We start from the raw sequence: 18,217 nt of genomic DNA on the forward strand, positions 1-18,217 counted from the left end.
ATTTATAATTAATTATTTTAATAAATAAATCTATAATGATATTATATGATGTACCCATAACACAACCTTATATATCTATATGATGTTAACAATTTTTATGATTTTTAAAAATATAAATATCTGCATATATTCATTAATTTGTGTTAATATAAATAGACACGGATGTGGGAGAACCACTACTTACTCAAGTCAGATTCTACTGATATCTCTAAAAAAATATATAATTTTAATTTGTATTATTTACTTAAATGAATTAAATTTAAAATCTAGAATAAACTTGCTGAAAACATGTATAACTTAATTAAATTATTTTTACATTTAAATATTTTAGAATATTATTTAAACTTATTATAAAAGTGAATAAATAAAACAAAAGTAATGAAACAAATATTCAATGAAAATAATAATTATAACACTGTAAAATAATTAAATATTTTATATTATAAATTAGTTATTTTTTAAAATTATTAACTTTAAAATATTAAAAAATTCATGCGTTTGACAGATATTATTCAATCAATTAACTTTGAGTAAACATTTTATTATATTAAATAAGAATTAAATATTTACCCTACTTAATAATTTTTTGAACATTAAATAAATAAAAAATTCATATTAAATAAATAAGTTTAAAAAATTTATATAATTATAAAAATATTTAATAATTCATTGAATAACTTTATATTAACATAATTTAGTATCATGTTTAATGTTGTACATATTAAACAAATTATTAGATATTTTAAATTACTATTAAAGTATGCATTAAATGTTATTTATGATTTTAAAATAATAAATATTCTCATTTTTTAATAAAAAAAATATTATTTTTAACTTGTTAATATAAATTAAAAAATTATTTAATTTATTATCTCATACTTTTACCTATCTTTTCTTCTTACCTGACGTTAAATGATAGCATTTCGGACGATTTTTCTGCCTAGTATATGAATTAAAGTATTATTAATTTATGTGAAAAATGGTTAACAACAAAATATAATGAATGGAGAAAATATTCAAATAACATGAGAAATTATAAAACCCAACTATTGTATATGGACGTTGACTATTACCTATCAAGTCAAACTAACAAATACGTTTAATAATTTTAAAATTTATTCTGAAGAATAAAAAGTAGAACATCAGATCAAACACATGCCGAAAACTACCTTTTGATTTTATCAACGTCTATATAATTTATTACCCGTAGAATTGTTAAATGCCACTTTAGATAAAGTTGTTAAAGAACATATACAAATGTGTCAAAAAGAGAGCACTAATTACTGCTTCTTACATCTTGTCTTTCTTTTCTCATTTCGCCATCCAAATTACTTACTTAAAAAGACTAAGATCAATGATGAGTCATTGACTCATATAAAAAATTAAATATTTTTGATTTTTTTATTAAATTAAAATTATAAATTAATACAATTAATTAAAAAAATTAATGAAAGGTTATAATTACTGAAAAATTGATTAATTATTCACATATTAATAACTAACATTTAAATTTTGAAAAAATGAGAAAAATATTGGCAATTAAATTTTAGAGTTGTATTTCTGCAAGACACAATTGTGAGGACAAATGCTGACAAAGTATATAAAAGTATAATTTTTAAAAAAAGATAGCATATTTATTTTGCCTTTTATTACATTTTCAGAGTACAAAACTTTATATTTTTGTACAATTCTTTGTGGAAATGTCAGCTAAAGTATTTTTTTTTCCTTTCTTGTTATAGAATTTTGATGAGAAGTTAGATTATATCCCTTCTTTCTTCTTAATTTGTAATGGAACTATAGTTTTTTACATTTTATATTCTGCTTTAAGTTATTTATGTTGAACATGATTTCATTTACTATAATGTATTTCAGTTTCTTTCTTTTTATTATTATTATATCTTGCTAATTTTCTTGGGGTTGAGGAATGATGAACTTATTCTTTTACCCATTGCAATGAACTAAGCATTGAATGTAACTCAAGATATAAACTTTAACCTAACATTTTGATTCTTAACTTAATGTTTCTCTATTTTACGTTACTGAATTGAAGTTGATGAAAAGGAGTTTATTACTCGAAAGTTGTGAACTTTCTTAAACAAATATCAAAATGTTTATTATAAATTATCTAGAAATAGAAGTTTATAATGATATGGTTATTTGAGTTTAATCTTAATGTTTAACATTTTTAGTTTTATTTAAGGGATTATGAAGCTAAATGCTTTTTAAAATTAATTAACCAACTAATTGGGGTTGGATATTTTAGAAATTTGACCATTAGATTAAGTTATATTTTGGATTAAACACATATTTTATGCAAGAAAAAAAGGATAAGGAATTCTAAACTCAACTCACCTTTTGGTTAGTTTACAACTCAATTTCATTATTTTCTTTAGTCATATACTATAATTTAGTTTCATTATTACTTAGCTCTTTACATCTGAAATGTCATTTTCATAGTTAATTATAGTTTTCCAGCATTTATGTTTTTTTATTCTGCACTTTATTTAATTTTTCAATTTATATTATAACTATCTTTTTTACCTAACTAATAATATTCTTGTGATTTGACACTTAATATTAATATCTGTGAAAGATAATTCTATTTTGTTACTTTATCAATTTGGTGCACTTATTAAAAAGTTTATCAATCAACAACACTTGTCATAAAACTAGGAAATAGCAAACCCAAAACACAAACCATTTCCTTATAAATTCCAAAGTAATATTTACTGTATGTAACAAAAACATTGGTAAGTTATAAATATTAACAGAAGCCTCAAGGATTTAATATACAACCCAATCTATACCATGTTCGGCTATACTTTGTAACAAAATCCAACACCTTAGGCTCAATTATAGATGAAGTAAGCCACTTGAAGCAAGATACTCAATGTTGTTGGGATGGTGAGAATTGGACACTTACCTCGTCATAGTTAGATGAAGTTGATTCAACTGAGCAGTTCAACCCAATTGACAGCAACACAGTTTCGATTTCTTTTAACACATCATTCATTGTAGGCCTGTCATCACGTGAATCTTCAAGACACTCCATTGCAAGATCCACAAACATCTCAAAACCTTTTAATGTTGACCCTGGACCAATGTTTGGGTCCAGAATTTTCTCAAGCCCATATAAGTATTTCGTCTTATCAATTTCATTCCTAACCACCTTCACAATATAATTTCCTCGTTCTATTGGTCTCCTTGCTGTTATCAACTCCAACATTAGCACTCCATAGCTATAAACATCACTCTTCTCTGTCAAGTGCTGACTTGTATAATACTCTGGGTCCATGTATCCCTACATCAAGAAAATAAGTTGGTTCTCGTTTAGATTTATATAATTTATCATCACAGAAAGTGCATTGTTATGTATGTGCCTACATAGATAATGCTATTCTCATTCTGTATACATAATTTGTTGAAATTCTCAAAGCCAATGGTATTTTGTAAGAATAATATAATTAATTTACTACTTAATGAGTTTTTTTTAATGAAAATGCAAACATGAAGTCAATCATATTGTACATCCATTTGTTGAAATTCGATGCAATTGTGTTTTTTTGGGTAATAGTGTAACAGATAATGTACCAACCATCGTCCCTTTTACTTGAGTGGTAACATGATCCTTTTCAAAATCAACCATAGGCTTGGAAAGCCCAAAATCACCAACTTTAGCATTCAAGCGCTCGTCCAGCAAAATGTTGCTTGATTTGATGTCCCTATGGATGATAGGAGGATTGACACGTTCATGAAGATAATCCAAGCCCCTTGCAATATCAAGTGCTACTTTAAGTCGTCTAGTCCAGTCCAACTTACCTCCTGATATCCATGCATTGATCACATGCACAGTACATCAAATCCAGATCAGTAACATTTTCTTGGCCCGATAATTTGAAAAATGCCGTCACAACAATCTATTAAGTAACTGGCAGCTTCAATAGAAGAGCTCAGTAACCTACATACCCTCTTATTTAATCATCAAATCATGTATGTTTGAGTAACAAAGACACCATAAAGTATAAACTCTAATCTCAGCAATGGTAAGGGGTTTAATATATATAATTTACCTAAGATAGCATCCTTTAAAGTTCCGTTTGGAACATACTCATACACCAGAATTTGCTCCCCTCGCTCAAAGCAGAACCCCACAAGGCTAACAAGATTCTTATGGTGGACCCTTGATAGGAGCTCAATCTCAGCTTTAAACTGGAGCCCTCCTTGCATAGTTTCTTTTTGAGCTCGTTTTATGGCTATTAGTTGTCCATTGGGTAGAACTCCCCGATAAACCTGTGAACATTAAACAATCAGACACCAGACTCTATTGTTAAACTTTAGGCACATAATTTTGCCTTGATTACATAATGAAGTATACTTTGAGAAGCTTACCAAACACACTAACAAATAAAAAAAATTTGAAAGGAAGAGTTCCTTTCATATTGTGAAAATGAAAAACCAAATTGAACCGGGGAAACTTATTGTGTAATTGTATGATTATATGGAAACTTGTTTCATACGTAGCTAAACATTCGCAGCACTTAATAACAAGAAATATTAAAGACCTTTCCATATCCCCCAGATCCAATATCATTAGCGTGTGAAAACTTGTTGGTGCATTTCTGCATCTCTTCAAAAGAGAATCTCCTTGTTCCTTTTAACTGAGGGATGATACTATTGCTGTCACTTGGGTCCCCACGTCCTGCAATGTATGGAACTGAGCATTAAGCAAACTTGGATTCCACGTAACAGCAGAAGCTACGTACATAATTTATTTATCTTACCAAATGGATTATTTTGTTGGATTGCTTTTTCCGCCCTTTTCTTTTGCCAGAAAGCATAACCACCTAAGAGGAGTAGTAACACAAGCAGGGCAGAACCACCACCAGCTGCTGCTCCAACTATGATGCCAGATTTTGATGATTTACTTGCCTCATTGGGTTCTTCTAAATGATGAGGTTGCAAGAGACAAAAAGGACTAACTATGTTATCATGGAGAAATAACAACCATTAATCTAACAGGTGGAAAATAGTTACCAGCTTACCATAATGTCCATATTCATCAGGGAAAAAGTAAAACGCCTCTGAAGTCAGGTTGCTTAGTACCGAACTTATGCTCAAAATCTCTGTTTGATTGAAATGATCATGGCTTGATGGGAAGATTTGTAAGGTGAATTCAAGATACTGAGATGGGTGTTTACTACGAGTGCTCAGAGAAATTGAATCCACTGGTAGACCACAAGTCTGAAAAGTATGCATAAGATCTTCCTGGAGGGAAGTTTCATTTTCCCAGTCCCAGAAAGAAGGTGTTCTGAACCTTAAAGCTCCTGTATACGGATATGAGCATTTGCAATGGGCACTGAAAACCTGATCTGAACTGCAGGTGGCAGGTTGGCAATTCTTTGTTTTGGTAAATGGTGTACTGAGTCCTGGGATGGAGCAGTAACTCTTTGTCACTCCTGATTCCTCACAAATTGGGTTATGGGCAAGTCTGAATGTAAAATTGTCTTCAGTTACCATCAAGATTTCGTAAATTTGAATTTCTTAAATGTAAGCAAATCACTTAGTAACAATGATGGCTTACTGGCTTACATTATTTTGAGCCCGGAGATTACCAAATCTTGTTGCTTGAAGTCGTCAATTTCATTATTCTGCAAATCAATAAGTTGTAACTGCTTGCTGTAGGTGTTCCCAATGTCCAAAGTTCCATTTATTCTATTGTCTTGTAGCATCCTATGATCACACGTCAAAACATTCATATTTTGGTCCCGAATTCACAATAATAAAAGAAAAACAAGAATTAGCTTCTTGGGTTTAGATTCTTTTAATTTTTTAGCATGAATTGTCATCTATTGTATTGGAATGTGGAAAGTCAAAAGAGATAGTTGGTAGGTACACACACGTTCTTTAACTTTGAAAGGCTAAATAAAGAATCAGGAATCTGCCCTTGAATTCCTGCATCTTCTATCCTTCTGTCATGAAAAACAGCTGCGTTTAAGCGTTGACACTTGAGACAACTTGGTGAAATCAGTGCGTAGAAAAAGACTTACAGTGTTGTCAGAGAATTAAGACTAGAAATCCATGCTGGAAAATCCGATGCATCAAAGCTATTGTTACTCATATCCCTTCAAAATAGATTTTGTATATTTGCTCATTCTTTTAAAAACAACACATACTTTGAATGACAAAATTAAATCATAATAATCATCATTATGATGTAACAACAACATCACCATCATCATAATAGTAACAATAATAATGGGGATGATGATATAATCATGAGTTAGTAATTACAGGTAGATGAGTTGGTTCATTCCCTCAAGGTTTGGAAGGGGGCCTGACAACTTATTGTTGAGCAAGTACCTGGCGGGAACAAAAAAAAACTTGAAAACTTTTGCAACAGTTAGCAACAGCATAGGAAAATAGGTAGCATTTTCTGGCATGTTATTTGGTATCCTTACAGCTCATAAACATTGGTAAGATTGTTGATGTTGAGAGGCACATGTCCGCTTAACATATTGTTATCAAGGCGCCTGTAGCCACAGCATGATATTTGAGCCAAAGAGGAGTTATAATATGTAATATAGGATATGCTATAGACACTTACACCACTTCCAGACTCTGAACCAGTCCCAGAGTTGAAGGAATGTTGCCCTCAAATTCATTGTTTTCAAAAAGCCTGCCTCAAAAAATATTCACGTAGATAGATATACTGTTTATGTAACTTTAGAGTCAGACAATTATCTATTTATATAGTTGCTAATGTGAATAAAAAAGACAATTTTATTAATTAGGTTGGTTAGAAAAGTATTTTATTGTTATTCATCCACTCACCACATTTTTCTTTTTTATTTAACTGAATGCTAAAATTTGATAAACACATGTAGGACCACAAGTAAAAAAAATTTCACAAAACCTCTCCTCTTTCTTACCTAATTTGAATTACCCATGAATGGTAATAGGTTAGGTTGTTTATCAAGAACATAGGCAACATGTGATTTGAATCAAGTCAAATTTATTTATTTAAAATCTATTTAATTTAAAAAATTAAATTTTAGCTAAGTTAAATATATGAGCTTTGACCTACAGTTGGCCTATGATTAGCCCTCAAATCTCTGGACCTATGCAAACTTAATAGAGGGGGGCTCCACTGTCTAAAAAACAAAAGAAACTAATAGTAATTAAAAAAAATTCTATAGAAAGACAGTAGAAAGAAAACTAATGTTAGTCAAGTGAAATATCATTTTGGTATCAATTACATTAGTTAACCAATGGAAATTACCATTTTCAACTTTAATAAAAATATTAAAGTATCAATTAATTAAATGTTAGTTAAAAATATTAAATCGATTAATTTTTTTCATTTTCTAGGGACAGAAATGGTAATTTTTCAAAGACAATTGTAATAAATATTTCAATGTTTTAAGGATTGAAATGGTATTTTCACCCCAGTCAAGAGTGTGGACTGACAAGTGCTTTATTGCAGCAAAAGTTTTGTATAAATAGAACCGTGTCGTAAATGTGTATAACTACTTACGTCCTCATCCCGTTCAATTATATGGACAGACTGTAGATGAGGAAAAATTATCTATTGACATTTATTAAATGGGTGTGCAATAGATGATGGGAACAGAAAGATAGAAAGAAATAAAGATATGATAGATTATATGATAAAATAAAGATAAAAAAGATTATGTAAAAGAATATAAAAATATGTAGTTGGATGAAAAATATAAGGACTGGTCTTACACATGTATAAGAGCCATTTCGGAGCTAAAAAGTTGTGGTGGAATTGTACCTGAAAGCTTATTCTTCCCAAAATGACTGTAAATTAATGGAAATATATGTAAGACAAACGTTATCACACACAAACCAAATAATTGTTTGAGAAAAAGGGGTAAAGGCAAACAATTACATAAGAGAGTGGACATACAAGTGTTTGGTACTGATAAGCATATCAAGGCCAGGTGCACCACCGCTTGATATTGGAATTGGTCCTTCAAGCTCATTGTCAGCTATATCTAACCAATTAAGTTTTGATAGATTCCCAATAGAAGCCGGAATTCGTCCACTAAAGCAGTTCGAATTTAAAGATCTGCCATTAAAAGGAACTAGTTAACTTAATGAAGGATGCTGCAACATGATATGATTTCAATATTAATGAAGGATGCATGATATTAGGAGGAACCATGCCGCAGAATATAAGAGGAATAGATTTAAATTAACTTGCAATGTCATTTTAGGATAAAGATAACAAAATAATTTTCACATGAATATACTGGTAGATTGAGAAGTCCTTACAAGAAGACCAGCTCCTTAAGTGATCCTATTTCATCTGGAATAGGACCACTTAAACCACAATCAACAAGAAATCTGTAAGATAAATGAGAAATAACCGCTTCAATTAGGAATGATCATGCCGACTCAGTTTTGGATTATAATCTTTACTACAAAATTCGATTTTCCCTTACAAGTTTGACAGCTTCTTCAAATTTCCAATTGAATGTGGAAGTGAACCAGTTAAACCCTTATTGTGAGAGAGATCTCTTTAAGGAAAAGAAGTCAGAAACAAGAAAAAAGAATCAAATAATAATAAGTTATTATTATTTCAGAAGATAGTAGTAGCCTAGCATAAATAGTAATTCCTGGGTATACAGCCCAAACGATCTTGTAAATTATTAAGACCTCTGATAATTGGCTACATTGACGTTAATAAATTAAGAAGGAAAGTAAAAGTGTGTAACATCCATAATTTATATTGCAAAAACATGCAGAAAGCAATAGAAGACCTACAACGTCTCCAATTCAGACAGTGACCCAATATCTGAGGAAAGCTCGCCCTTAATATCCAAGCCCGGTAATTTTCTGAAATACTAGCAAGCAAGTTAATCTCTCAAGTGAAATCTCTACATGTTAAAAACTTGGAACAAACATTCAAAAGAGATACTACATGGATGTAACACGTGATTTGGTGCATTTGATTCCATCCCAACCACTACAAGGATCTAAACCTTCCCAATTGAATGGTTTATTCTGCCAGCTATTGGTAAGAGACATCAGAGCTGTAACTGCATGCAAAATTATACCAAGAGAAATTAAGAGTATATATATTAATTAAATCATTGATGTAAATTTAATACACAAGCATTCCACCCATGATTAGTTACGCCGTATATGATCAGAAGATAACTGAATTGAAATAGTGAATAGTAGAGAGCTGCTATACAATTAAGCTGCTTCTATAGCTTGGAGATGCTACTATAGTAAACTGCTCAAGTGATCTCCTTTAATATCCGTATATTTTAGCTAGAGCTTGACAAAGTTTTATGGATAAGATAGGTGAATAATATGATGAGTTGCTTGTGATTTAGAAATAAAAAGCTAGAGACTGAGTACTATATATGGTTTATAATTTTCATGTATGTTGATGATATTCGTATGCTAAGAAAATTATGTAATTAACATATAGGGACATAACGTTAAAACTGAACTTACAATCCTCATTAGTTGTCTGTGTTTCCGCAACCAACAAATAACTGAGAAGCACCAGATATAGCATTGCTTTTTCACCCATTATCAGCTATGAAGTACATAAGAGAGCAAATATTATGACTCTCATAACTTTCAGTATATAAATAATGAATCCTTAATTTGATATCCAACTTCTACTATTCACTACTATCTGAAAAGTCAACAAGTCACAAACTGCATTTAAGGTTCTTTTCAGTTTGTGTCACGATAAATCAACCGTTTGTGATGAAACAGCTCGAATAGTAACCGCGGGAAGTGAAATAAATGCAGGGAAAAAGATATACCCTCACGTTGTCGTGTTGAAATTTTTATGTTTATTTTTTTCCTATATAATAGATATTAAATAAGTAAAACTTGTTAAATATTTATTAACAGAAAAACAAATACAAAGTTTCAATATAACTTATGTCTATCATTTACCGTTTCAGTGAACACGCAACAAATTAGCTAATTTTAAATACATTTATATTATATGTTTTAATTTAGTTTATAATATAAAATTCTTTATACTAGTGATAGTATAAAAAATAAATAAACTCTAATAATAATATGATATAACAGTTTTAAGGGGGAAAATAAAGAGAAAAGGTAAATAGAGGAAGGGACATCAAATATAAAACACAAGCAAATATTGTGATTTTTTTTATTATTTCCTTTTGTAGTTTTTTTAAAATTAAATTCAGAACTTTTATTACATTTTGGTTTTTAGAAAATAAATTATTACGAAATATTCAAAAATAATTTATACCTATGATAAATAAATGATTTTTAATTAATAATTTAATTCTAACTTAATTTATAGAAGACATTAGGTCTAAAAAGGCTACATGAGGTTAGGGTCGATGAAAGAGGTTGACTCGCATCGCCCTTTACTATCAACGACAATGAATTCTCACTTCAGTTCATTGGCTTTGTATTGAAGATGTTATTATGTTTATATTTATATTTAAAAAACTATTTATACTCTAACTTATATCTGTTTTTTTAGCCGGATAACAACATTAGAGGTAATAAAATTTTTCTTTGATCACGTTTTCGGTGGTAATAAACTTATATTTGCATTAGATATTTATAATCTACGCCTGAGTTCAATAAAAAAAATTATTTCATATATTAATCATAAAATATATTTAATTAAATTTAAATTAAACTTCAAAAACAATAAAGTAATTAATTACATAATATAACGTACATAAGTGTTTAGAATAATTGAAACAATTAACTTCATAAAATTAAATTTTCAATGTTGTAGTTTTCAAAATTTTCCAAAAAAATCATATATTTTTATTAGTTATACACCCACACACAATGATTTGTAAAATTAAAATGATAAAAATATAAAATATTAAATGTGTAAATTTTTATAAATATTTTTTAAGTCCTCAAATATAGATCTAATTTTGATCCCTAATCAATAATAGTCTATTTACAAAATTTTAAAAGTTTAAAAAATAATTTAAATAAAATTTAAAGTGACTGATTATAAAATTTTAAGAATCAATTAAAATAAAAGTAAAATTTAAATTGTCTACAATGAAAAGAATAAAGTTTAAAAGATCGTTAAATACTCAAACAAAGAAAAAAAGATCGTTAAATATCCTTTTTTTTCTTTTAATTTTTTATGCACAACTTTATATAAATAACAATAATTTTTCTTTTAAAAAACACTTAAAAGAATATCCTAATTTTCTATGAGAAATGTTAAACTTCTGAAATGTGATAAGGTCACTATGAATTGGTAAACACTAATTAATGAATTAAGCGTATAATCGATGAACAAGTGTGGTTCAAATTTTACATCTTATCGTCAACCAAAAAATAAAAATCTTATCCAGACTTTTCAACCCATTAACCTTTATGATGATTTTTGTTGAATTTCAATCCATTGCTACGCACATATAAACATTTGTGGTTTTCTTGTTTGGTCTCCACTACTGTCACACAGTTGAGTTGCCGTTATCAGAGTATTATATATACCCTGTCAGAACAGGGAAAAAAAGATGAAGATATAAAAATAATTCCAAAGTTTCTTATCTTTTATATTTATAAATAACTTTTTTATTATTAAATAAATAAATTAGTAAGTATTTTTATAATTTTACACAATAAATAAATAAAAATTTTATTTAATGTTTATTTTATATAAAAAAGATATTAAAAATTTATTAAAAGAATATAGCAGCACCCAAGGATATAATGGACACTACAAGAAGATTGATTATTCAAAAAATCAATTTATCAAACAGGTCATTTCATAACAGATCATTCTTTTCAAAATACAGTCAAGCATTTAATATAAGCATTTCTCTCATCAAATAGTGAAATTTTTTTTCTTTTATTTTATAATTTAATTTGATTATTGTGTTCATTTGTTATTTAGGGCTTTAAACATACACTCCAAGCTCATATGGATCACTATTATCTATCGTCATCGAATGGTAGGAGTATATGACCTGTATGAACTATGCATCAAAGTATGCTGAGTAGCAACAGGAGACGGAAAATAATCACAAGGCTTTTAGCCATACAACCAAATCAATATTATCCATCATCCATGATATTTGTACCTGCCAACCTTATCAGAAAAATAAGCAACTTATATACTCTCGAAAGATTAATATCAGATCACATTTATGTGATCAATGATCAATTAATTAAAAACTTAAATATGCCGCTCAAAGTCATAAATCCAATTATAATTTGTATAATCTAGAATATTGCCTTCAGCACATGAACATAACTAGCAAAAATAAATAAATAAATGGCTATAGAAGATTGCCTCAAGTGCAGTAGTGTAGAGATCATTTACCCTCCCAAATTATTGGTTCAACTAATGTACTGCATCTGGCTGGTTCTCTGGCAAAGCCTCCCGATATGCTGGGATCTGATTATATGTCTCATATAATCTTCTTGATAGAGTAGGAAATTCCTTCTGTTTGAACAATAATAAAGGGACGATGAATTTAGGTAATAAATGTTATTATATGCCTTAGATTTTGTATATTATAAAGAGATCGCGTTTTTTTCTAAAGGCCACTTCTATGTTTAAAACGTTGATTGCAAAAAAATTTACCAGCTATTGAATAGTCAATAAGTCGTAAGAACCAGAAAGTCATGAACTCCAGAGAAATCTTACCAGTAAAACAGATTTTAAACTTCGGGAATATGATTAACTCTGCATTTTAGACACTAATATTACTAGGAAAATGCTAACTAGTAACTACAGGGCACTGATTAAGAAATTAAAACAAGACTCGTATTACTAATGTAATTTGGAGGACACTAAAGGGATGGTATTATGCAGTTAATCAATAAAAAGACACTCCACAAAGAGCTGGAGCTATAATAGCTAAGGTCCAAGAATTTTAAATCTGACTAAAATACTTATATCGTCCTCTACATCGTACAAATATGGTGCATCCATGCTCTTAAGTGAGGATTTAGTCTGTTAAACCTTATAATACAGTAAATACATTTACGGTTAAGATTGATTACTTATGACCTGTATAATAGGTTGGTTAGTAAGTCTATAGAATAAATATTTGAATTTATTGAATTTATAACACTTATATAAGTGTAATTTTAATATAAAAAATATCATAATCTATAGTAAATCTATTTTAATATTTATGTCAAATACAATAGTTACTTCTTTATTCTTTCACTCCTTCTCAAGATTTTATGTAGCAAATATTGGTAACTTCTGCATAAAATTACAATATTCAAAGCATGAAAATTAAATTAAAATTAATATGACGAGTTATAAATTAAATTTAAATTAGCTGACGAACTCAAAATTTTAATTTTAACTAACTTTTTTGTTTCTTTTATTATTATGGTAATGAAGTGAAGAATATTATTTATTGTACGGATGCCAGTAATAAATAATTTTATGCACAACAATTGATGATCAAATTATGTATACACAGTAAAATATAATAGAACACTGTATATCACTTGTTTCTCTAATAAGCAATTTTATTTATGCAACTATACATTATAATTTTGAAAAATAAAGTAGAGGTATATCTACATCTTATTTAACAGAAGAAACTATTGAGGTGGCCTAAGCAAGAACAAGGTGCGCTCACAAATTCTTCATTATTCGCAAATTTATACTATTGCAGATGCTGATGTGGGGATGGAATGTGTATCTTGATGAAAAGTTGGGGTCTAAAGTGGTGAGGTATGCTGCTTGTGCATGTTCAGTGTGGTGGTGATGTCTACAGAGCTAGTTTAAATTAAGGAGGGAATGGCTGTTTGGATTCTAAAATGGTAGCAATTTTGATGTAAAGCTGTTCATGGTGGCTAAGAATGATGATGCAGGCTCAATGATGACGTGGTTGTGGTGCCAGTGGTTTATGGGTTTTTGGATTGTCAATGGTTGACAACGGAGAGAAGGTGATTGTCTTGTCTATGGTGTGGGAAAGATTGGATCTGTGCTACATGGTTTTGAAACGGTATTCAATTACTTTTAACGTTTGGGTTTTAATAAAAAACAATGAGTACCAATATACAAGTTACTAAAATACTTACCAGGGATTTATTAAAATGAATTAATAAAAAAGTCACAAATCATTATCATAAATTCAAATTAGCTGTTTCAATCGCCACTTAAATACATGACCAACAATCCATCAAGCAAAATTAACTGGGAAATATGAATGGAAAACTTATAATCCAAATCACTGTTTTTTCCACTGTGCATGACAATGCACGTGGCAACCTTATTGCTACATTTAAGTATCGTATTTTATTTTTTGCAAATTCAACCAGATGCTGAATCAGTAGCTCCTGCTGGAATTTCTCGAACTTAATATCAGGCCACGTTTCTGGGATCAATCAATCAAGGATTGAAAATTAAAAACTATGCCCATTTAAAAAGCCCATTAAAATTGATATAATATAAAATATTGACACATGAAATATTTCCCAAGTGCTTTAGAGATAGCTTACCAGTCCCAAATTATGGTTCAACTAATGTACTGCATCTGGTTGGTTCTCTGGTAGAGCCTCCCGGAATGCTGGGATCTCATAATATGTCTCATGCAATCTTGATAGAATAGGGAACTCGTTCTGCTTGGACAATAAAGAGGAGTAAAGTAAGTTGTCAAATGATGAATTTGGGAAATGCAATTTAACATACTACCAAAGATTTTGCAAATTAAAAAATAAAATAAAATAAAAAAATCAAAATTCATAAAAGATATAATGTCAATAAATCTATTTATAACTGATCGGTTCTTATAAGGTTAAGCTGACTTCATGAATTTCTAAGAAATCTTACAGACTATCAAACTGATCTGACTAAGATCAATTCTTCATTTGACACATTCACATTATTAGTTTGATTTGAACAATAAAGGGCTGACAATCAGGTAAAATCTATATCAACTAAAAGCTAAAGCTTATAGGCAATACATAGTCTATATTGGTTTGGAGAGTGGACAAAACACAAGGCTAAGCCTTGCATTAAAATTTTAAGGGTAAGTTACATTTCACCCTGTTTTAGTTTCACATTTTCACAACTTAGCTATATTTTTTTGTCTCACTAAAACCCCTTCCTAATACTTCGATTTTTGTATCTTAGGCTTATTAAACACGATTTTAACCATGATTATAGCATTTTTTTTATTTTAACCCAATTTTAAGGGGGCTTAATGACAAAAAAAAATGTATAGGGCCTAAGTTGAAAAAAAAAATGTGAAACTACAAAGAGAGAATTTTAATTTACCAAAATTTTAATTAGAATAGAGAAGACAATAAAGATCACATCCTTGATAAAGGGGCTATAGCGATACTACCATAGCAATACAAGTCACACATTTTATTACAATGATGATAACCAAGTCTTATCCTACTAGATGAAGCCATCTAAAGTTACACATTTTATCACCATCATTTATTCTCCTGACATAAAAGATATAGATGAGAAGGAACAGAATACTACCATTTGAATGTTGAATCTGTTGAATGCTGCATGTAACTGTGGGGCTAAAAATATATCTGCCTGAAAATGATAACCACCTTGTTAGATTATAAATAACTAGGATGTGCAAGTGCATCATTGCTTGTTTCAATAGTTAATCCTATAAATTTTTGAACCCTTGTGACCATTGACTTTGGAGTTGAGTTTCATTCTAATTGTAATCCAAAATATCAGAGCACAAATACATCTTTTACATTGTATTCCATGGTCAGAAATGTTTGATAAGACCAGTCAAGATTGTAAGGCTACTGGACCCTTGAAAAGGAGTTATCCCTTAAAAGATTTCCAAATGACTAAATTCCAAGACAAGCAACATACCAGGAAAACTTCATCTCCAGTTGCATATTTTCCTTTGTGGTCTTTCAATAGCTTTTCGAGTGCTGAAACACAAGCAATAAACAGCATTTGAATAAACCAAAAACAAACTGAAATCTGTATTTCGTATGGAAGGGCACAATACAAACAGAGTCCATCTCATCAGTAAGAGTGGGGAGGAGGGAGAACAAAATATCACAGTGAACATTTTCTTCAACCATTAACAGGCATGCTAGTCTGTCAAAAGATAGTTCAGAGCTGAACGCTCAATGCCAAAGATCAACTTCATATTTTTTTTTAGGTTCAAGTCAGATTTGCATTAGTCACGCCATCTTTCTATGTGCATTACTATTTAGAACTTAATGGAACACTCATAAAAACATAGTTGAGGTTCTGACTGTAACAGATGTCAACTATCAGCAAAACATCTGGTTAACAATGGTTCAACTCCGACGAACTATCAACTTAGAGGTAATTTGGAACATTGGCTAGAATAGGTTATCATCATGCATCTCTTTTTCTTTCTCTTGTCCATTTCATAAGTTCCATTTTAATGGGGTCATTTAGATATAAGCTACTTTGGCCCTTATTCTTAACTTTTGGACAAACGGGGTCTATAAAACCACAGACTGGGAAAGCAAACCTTGCTTAATGAATGATCTGTCATCATAGGAAATAAGCTAGTATATCAAAGTAAACTGTCTAACCTGAAACAAATGCATGACCCTTAACTTCAGAACTTTCTTTTTTGCAGTTTTTTATTTATTTCTCTCTAAAGTGCAGTACAAAAAAGTTAGTCAAACCTCACCTGTAAAGCCTCTTCTAATTGCACTTTGGGCCCAAGGAAGTTTTTCATCAGGGCTAACTTTTTCCCCAATGTAGTTCTGCAAATAGAAAAGCACGATAAGTACAAACATATCACATGCACTCTAGCATCAACGTATGGTTGTTTCTTACAAATAAATTTAAAAACAACACCAATAACAATAACAATAATATTGAAATTTTTCAGAAAAAGAAGAAATGGCATACATAACATACCAGTAAACTCAGGTTTTGAAGTGGTTGTATTGTTGAGGAAACAATACTAGCAGCCTGCGGACCAAATCAACAGAAGAGAATCCACATATTAGGGGGGGATTCTAATATATAGCTTATGAAACTCCACACAGCACACTCTTATGAAGCAGCTTAATTTGAGGAAAAGAGAATGTGGATCATGAATTACAATAGAAGACCTGGAAATTGATTGCTCTTTTATGAATATCACGAGGGAGCAAAGGATGCTGAGGATACTTGTCCTCCAAATACTGCGTGGAAATGTAGAGAAATGCATTAGAAGAGAGAGAAAGAGGAAAAGGAAAGCATTTGGAGTGAGCATACCATAATAATGGCGAAAGAGTCAGAAAGAACGACATGGGCATCCACTAGAACGGGAACAAAACCAACAGGATTAAGCTGGAGAAGCTCTGAAAAAGAAAAGAAGATAAATCAAAGCATTAATCAATGCATAATTTACAAATTGAAAAGGTTAGGTTAGGGTATGAAGAAGAAACCAGGACGAGATTGTTCTCCCTTCAACAGATTGACTGCTATGTACTCGTATTTGAGTCCTGAATCCAACGCAATGCAAATTATCACGGTATGAGAGAGATGAAAAAAGAAAGTGTTGCGTGTGAGTGAGAGAGAGAGAAAATACCGGCCTTTGAGGTTGAGAGCGATTCGGACTCGGAAGGAACAAGAGCTCCTCCAATACGAATACAGCTTCAGCTTGCTATCTTCTTCTTGGTTCGCCTATTCAAATGGAACAGTTATTCATTGTATAATCATCGATCATCAACGATAACGCAGCAAGTCAAATTCCATTGCATACCATTGCTACCTAACGCTTGGTGCCGTCCCAATGCTTCCAACTATCAATATTGTTATCTTCAGTTATCAACCTTAATACGGACTTCATTTGTCGACTTCATTCAACTACAAGTTATTATTGTTACTAATTATTTTCTAAATTTTTAAAAATAAATTTAATAAAAATATAGAATTCAAATATATAAATTAATATAGGAAATGTTTAAAATATTCAAAATTAAATATAATTATTTAGAAAAACAAATTTGATATTTAAAGGGAATATACATTTCCTTTCATTAATAGCATACCTAGAGTTCTATATTCAAAGGTGACAAAAGGCAATATGTAGTTTTTTTGAGAAAAAGGAGAAAGAATAATTTTTTTATTTGATTTACAAAAAGCGAAGAAAAAATTAAAATAAATGATTATGGTATTGTATAGTAGAAAAATAACAAGTATAAATTATATAGATCAAGCATGTAAATTGATGATAACTTAGTCAGCATAATTTATAAAAACAAGAAAACAAGA

General features: G+C 30.0%; 2 protein-coding genes across 3 annotated transcripts; both read right to left on the minus strand.

Annotated features, from left to right (window-relative positions):
- Positions 1-2,680: 2,680 nt before the first annotated feature.
- LOC113847512 (probable leucine-rich repeat receptor-like protein kinase At5g49770) lies at positions 2,681-9,604 on the minus strand. The gene is made up of 19 exons (XM_027476666.1): positions 9,493-9,604; positions 8,948-9,065; positions 8,791-8,862; positions 8,469-8,543; positions 8,299-8,370; positions 7,931-8,092; positions 7,747-7,821; positions 6,605-6,676; positions 6,459-6,530; positions 6,292-6,360; positions 6,048-6,122; positions 5,898-5,969; positions 5,590-5,730; positions 5,043-5,488; positions 4,782-4,943; positions 4,563-4,699; positions 4,071-4,290; positions 3,596-3,822; positions 2,681-3,301 (listed from the first exon to the last, which is right to left on the minus strand). The coding sequence occupies exons 1-19, from the start codon at positions 9,569-9,571 to the stop codon at positions 2,888-2,890; spliced, it is 2,760 nt and encodes a 919-aa protein (XP_027332467.1). The 5' UTR covers positions 9,572-9,604; the 3' UTR covers positions 2,681-2,887.
- Positions 9,605-14,291: 4,687 nt separating this feature from the next.
- Positions 14,292-17,794, minus strand: LOC113847515 (glutathione S-transferase zeta class). 2 transcript variants are annotated; one of them, XM_027476676.1, is made up of 11 exons: positions 17,706-17,794; positions 17,536-17,626; positions 17,389-17,445; positions 17,216-17,301; positions 17,071-17,142; positions 16,874-16,927; positions 16,641-16,716; positions 15,836-15,897; positions 15,479-15,538; positions 14,485-14,604; positions 14,292-14,360 (listed from the first exon to the last, which is right to left on the minus strand). In XM_027476676.1, exons 1-10 carry the CDS (start codon positions 17,706-17,708, stop codon positions 14,506-14,508), a joined length of 660 nt encoding a protein of 219 aa, XP_027332477.1. In that variant the 5' UTR covers positions 17,709-17,794; the 3' UTR covers positions 14,292-14,360; positions 14,485-14,505. The 2 variants fall into 2 exon arrangements, with proteins under 2 accessions (XP_027332477.1, XP_027332476.1); XM_027476675.1 differs by having other exon boundaries at positions 17,389-17,626; positions 17,706-17,785.
- Between the last annotated feature and the right edge of the window lie 423 nt (positions 17,795-18,217).

The sequence above is a fragment of the Abrus precatorius genome, unplaced genomic scaffold, assembly GCF_003935025.1.
Source record: "Abrus precatorius isolate BTA unplaced genomic scaffold, Abrus_2018 Scaffold8, whole genome shotgun sequence".
Taxonomy (NCBI): Eukaryota; Viridiplantae; Streptophyta; class Magnoliopsida; order Fabales; family Fabaceae; genus Abrus; species Abrus precatorius.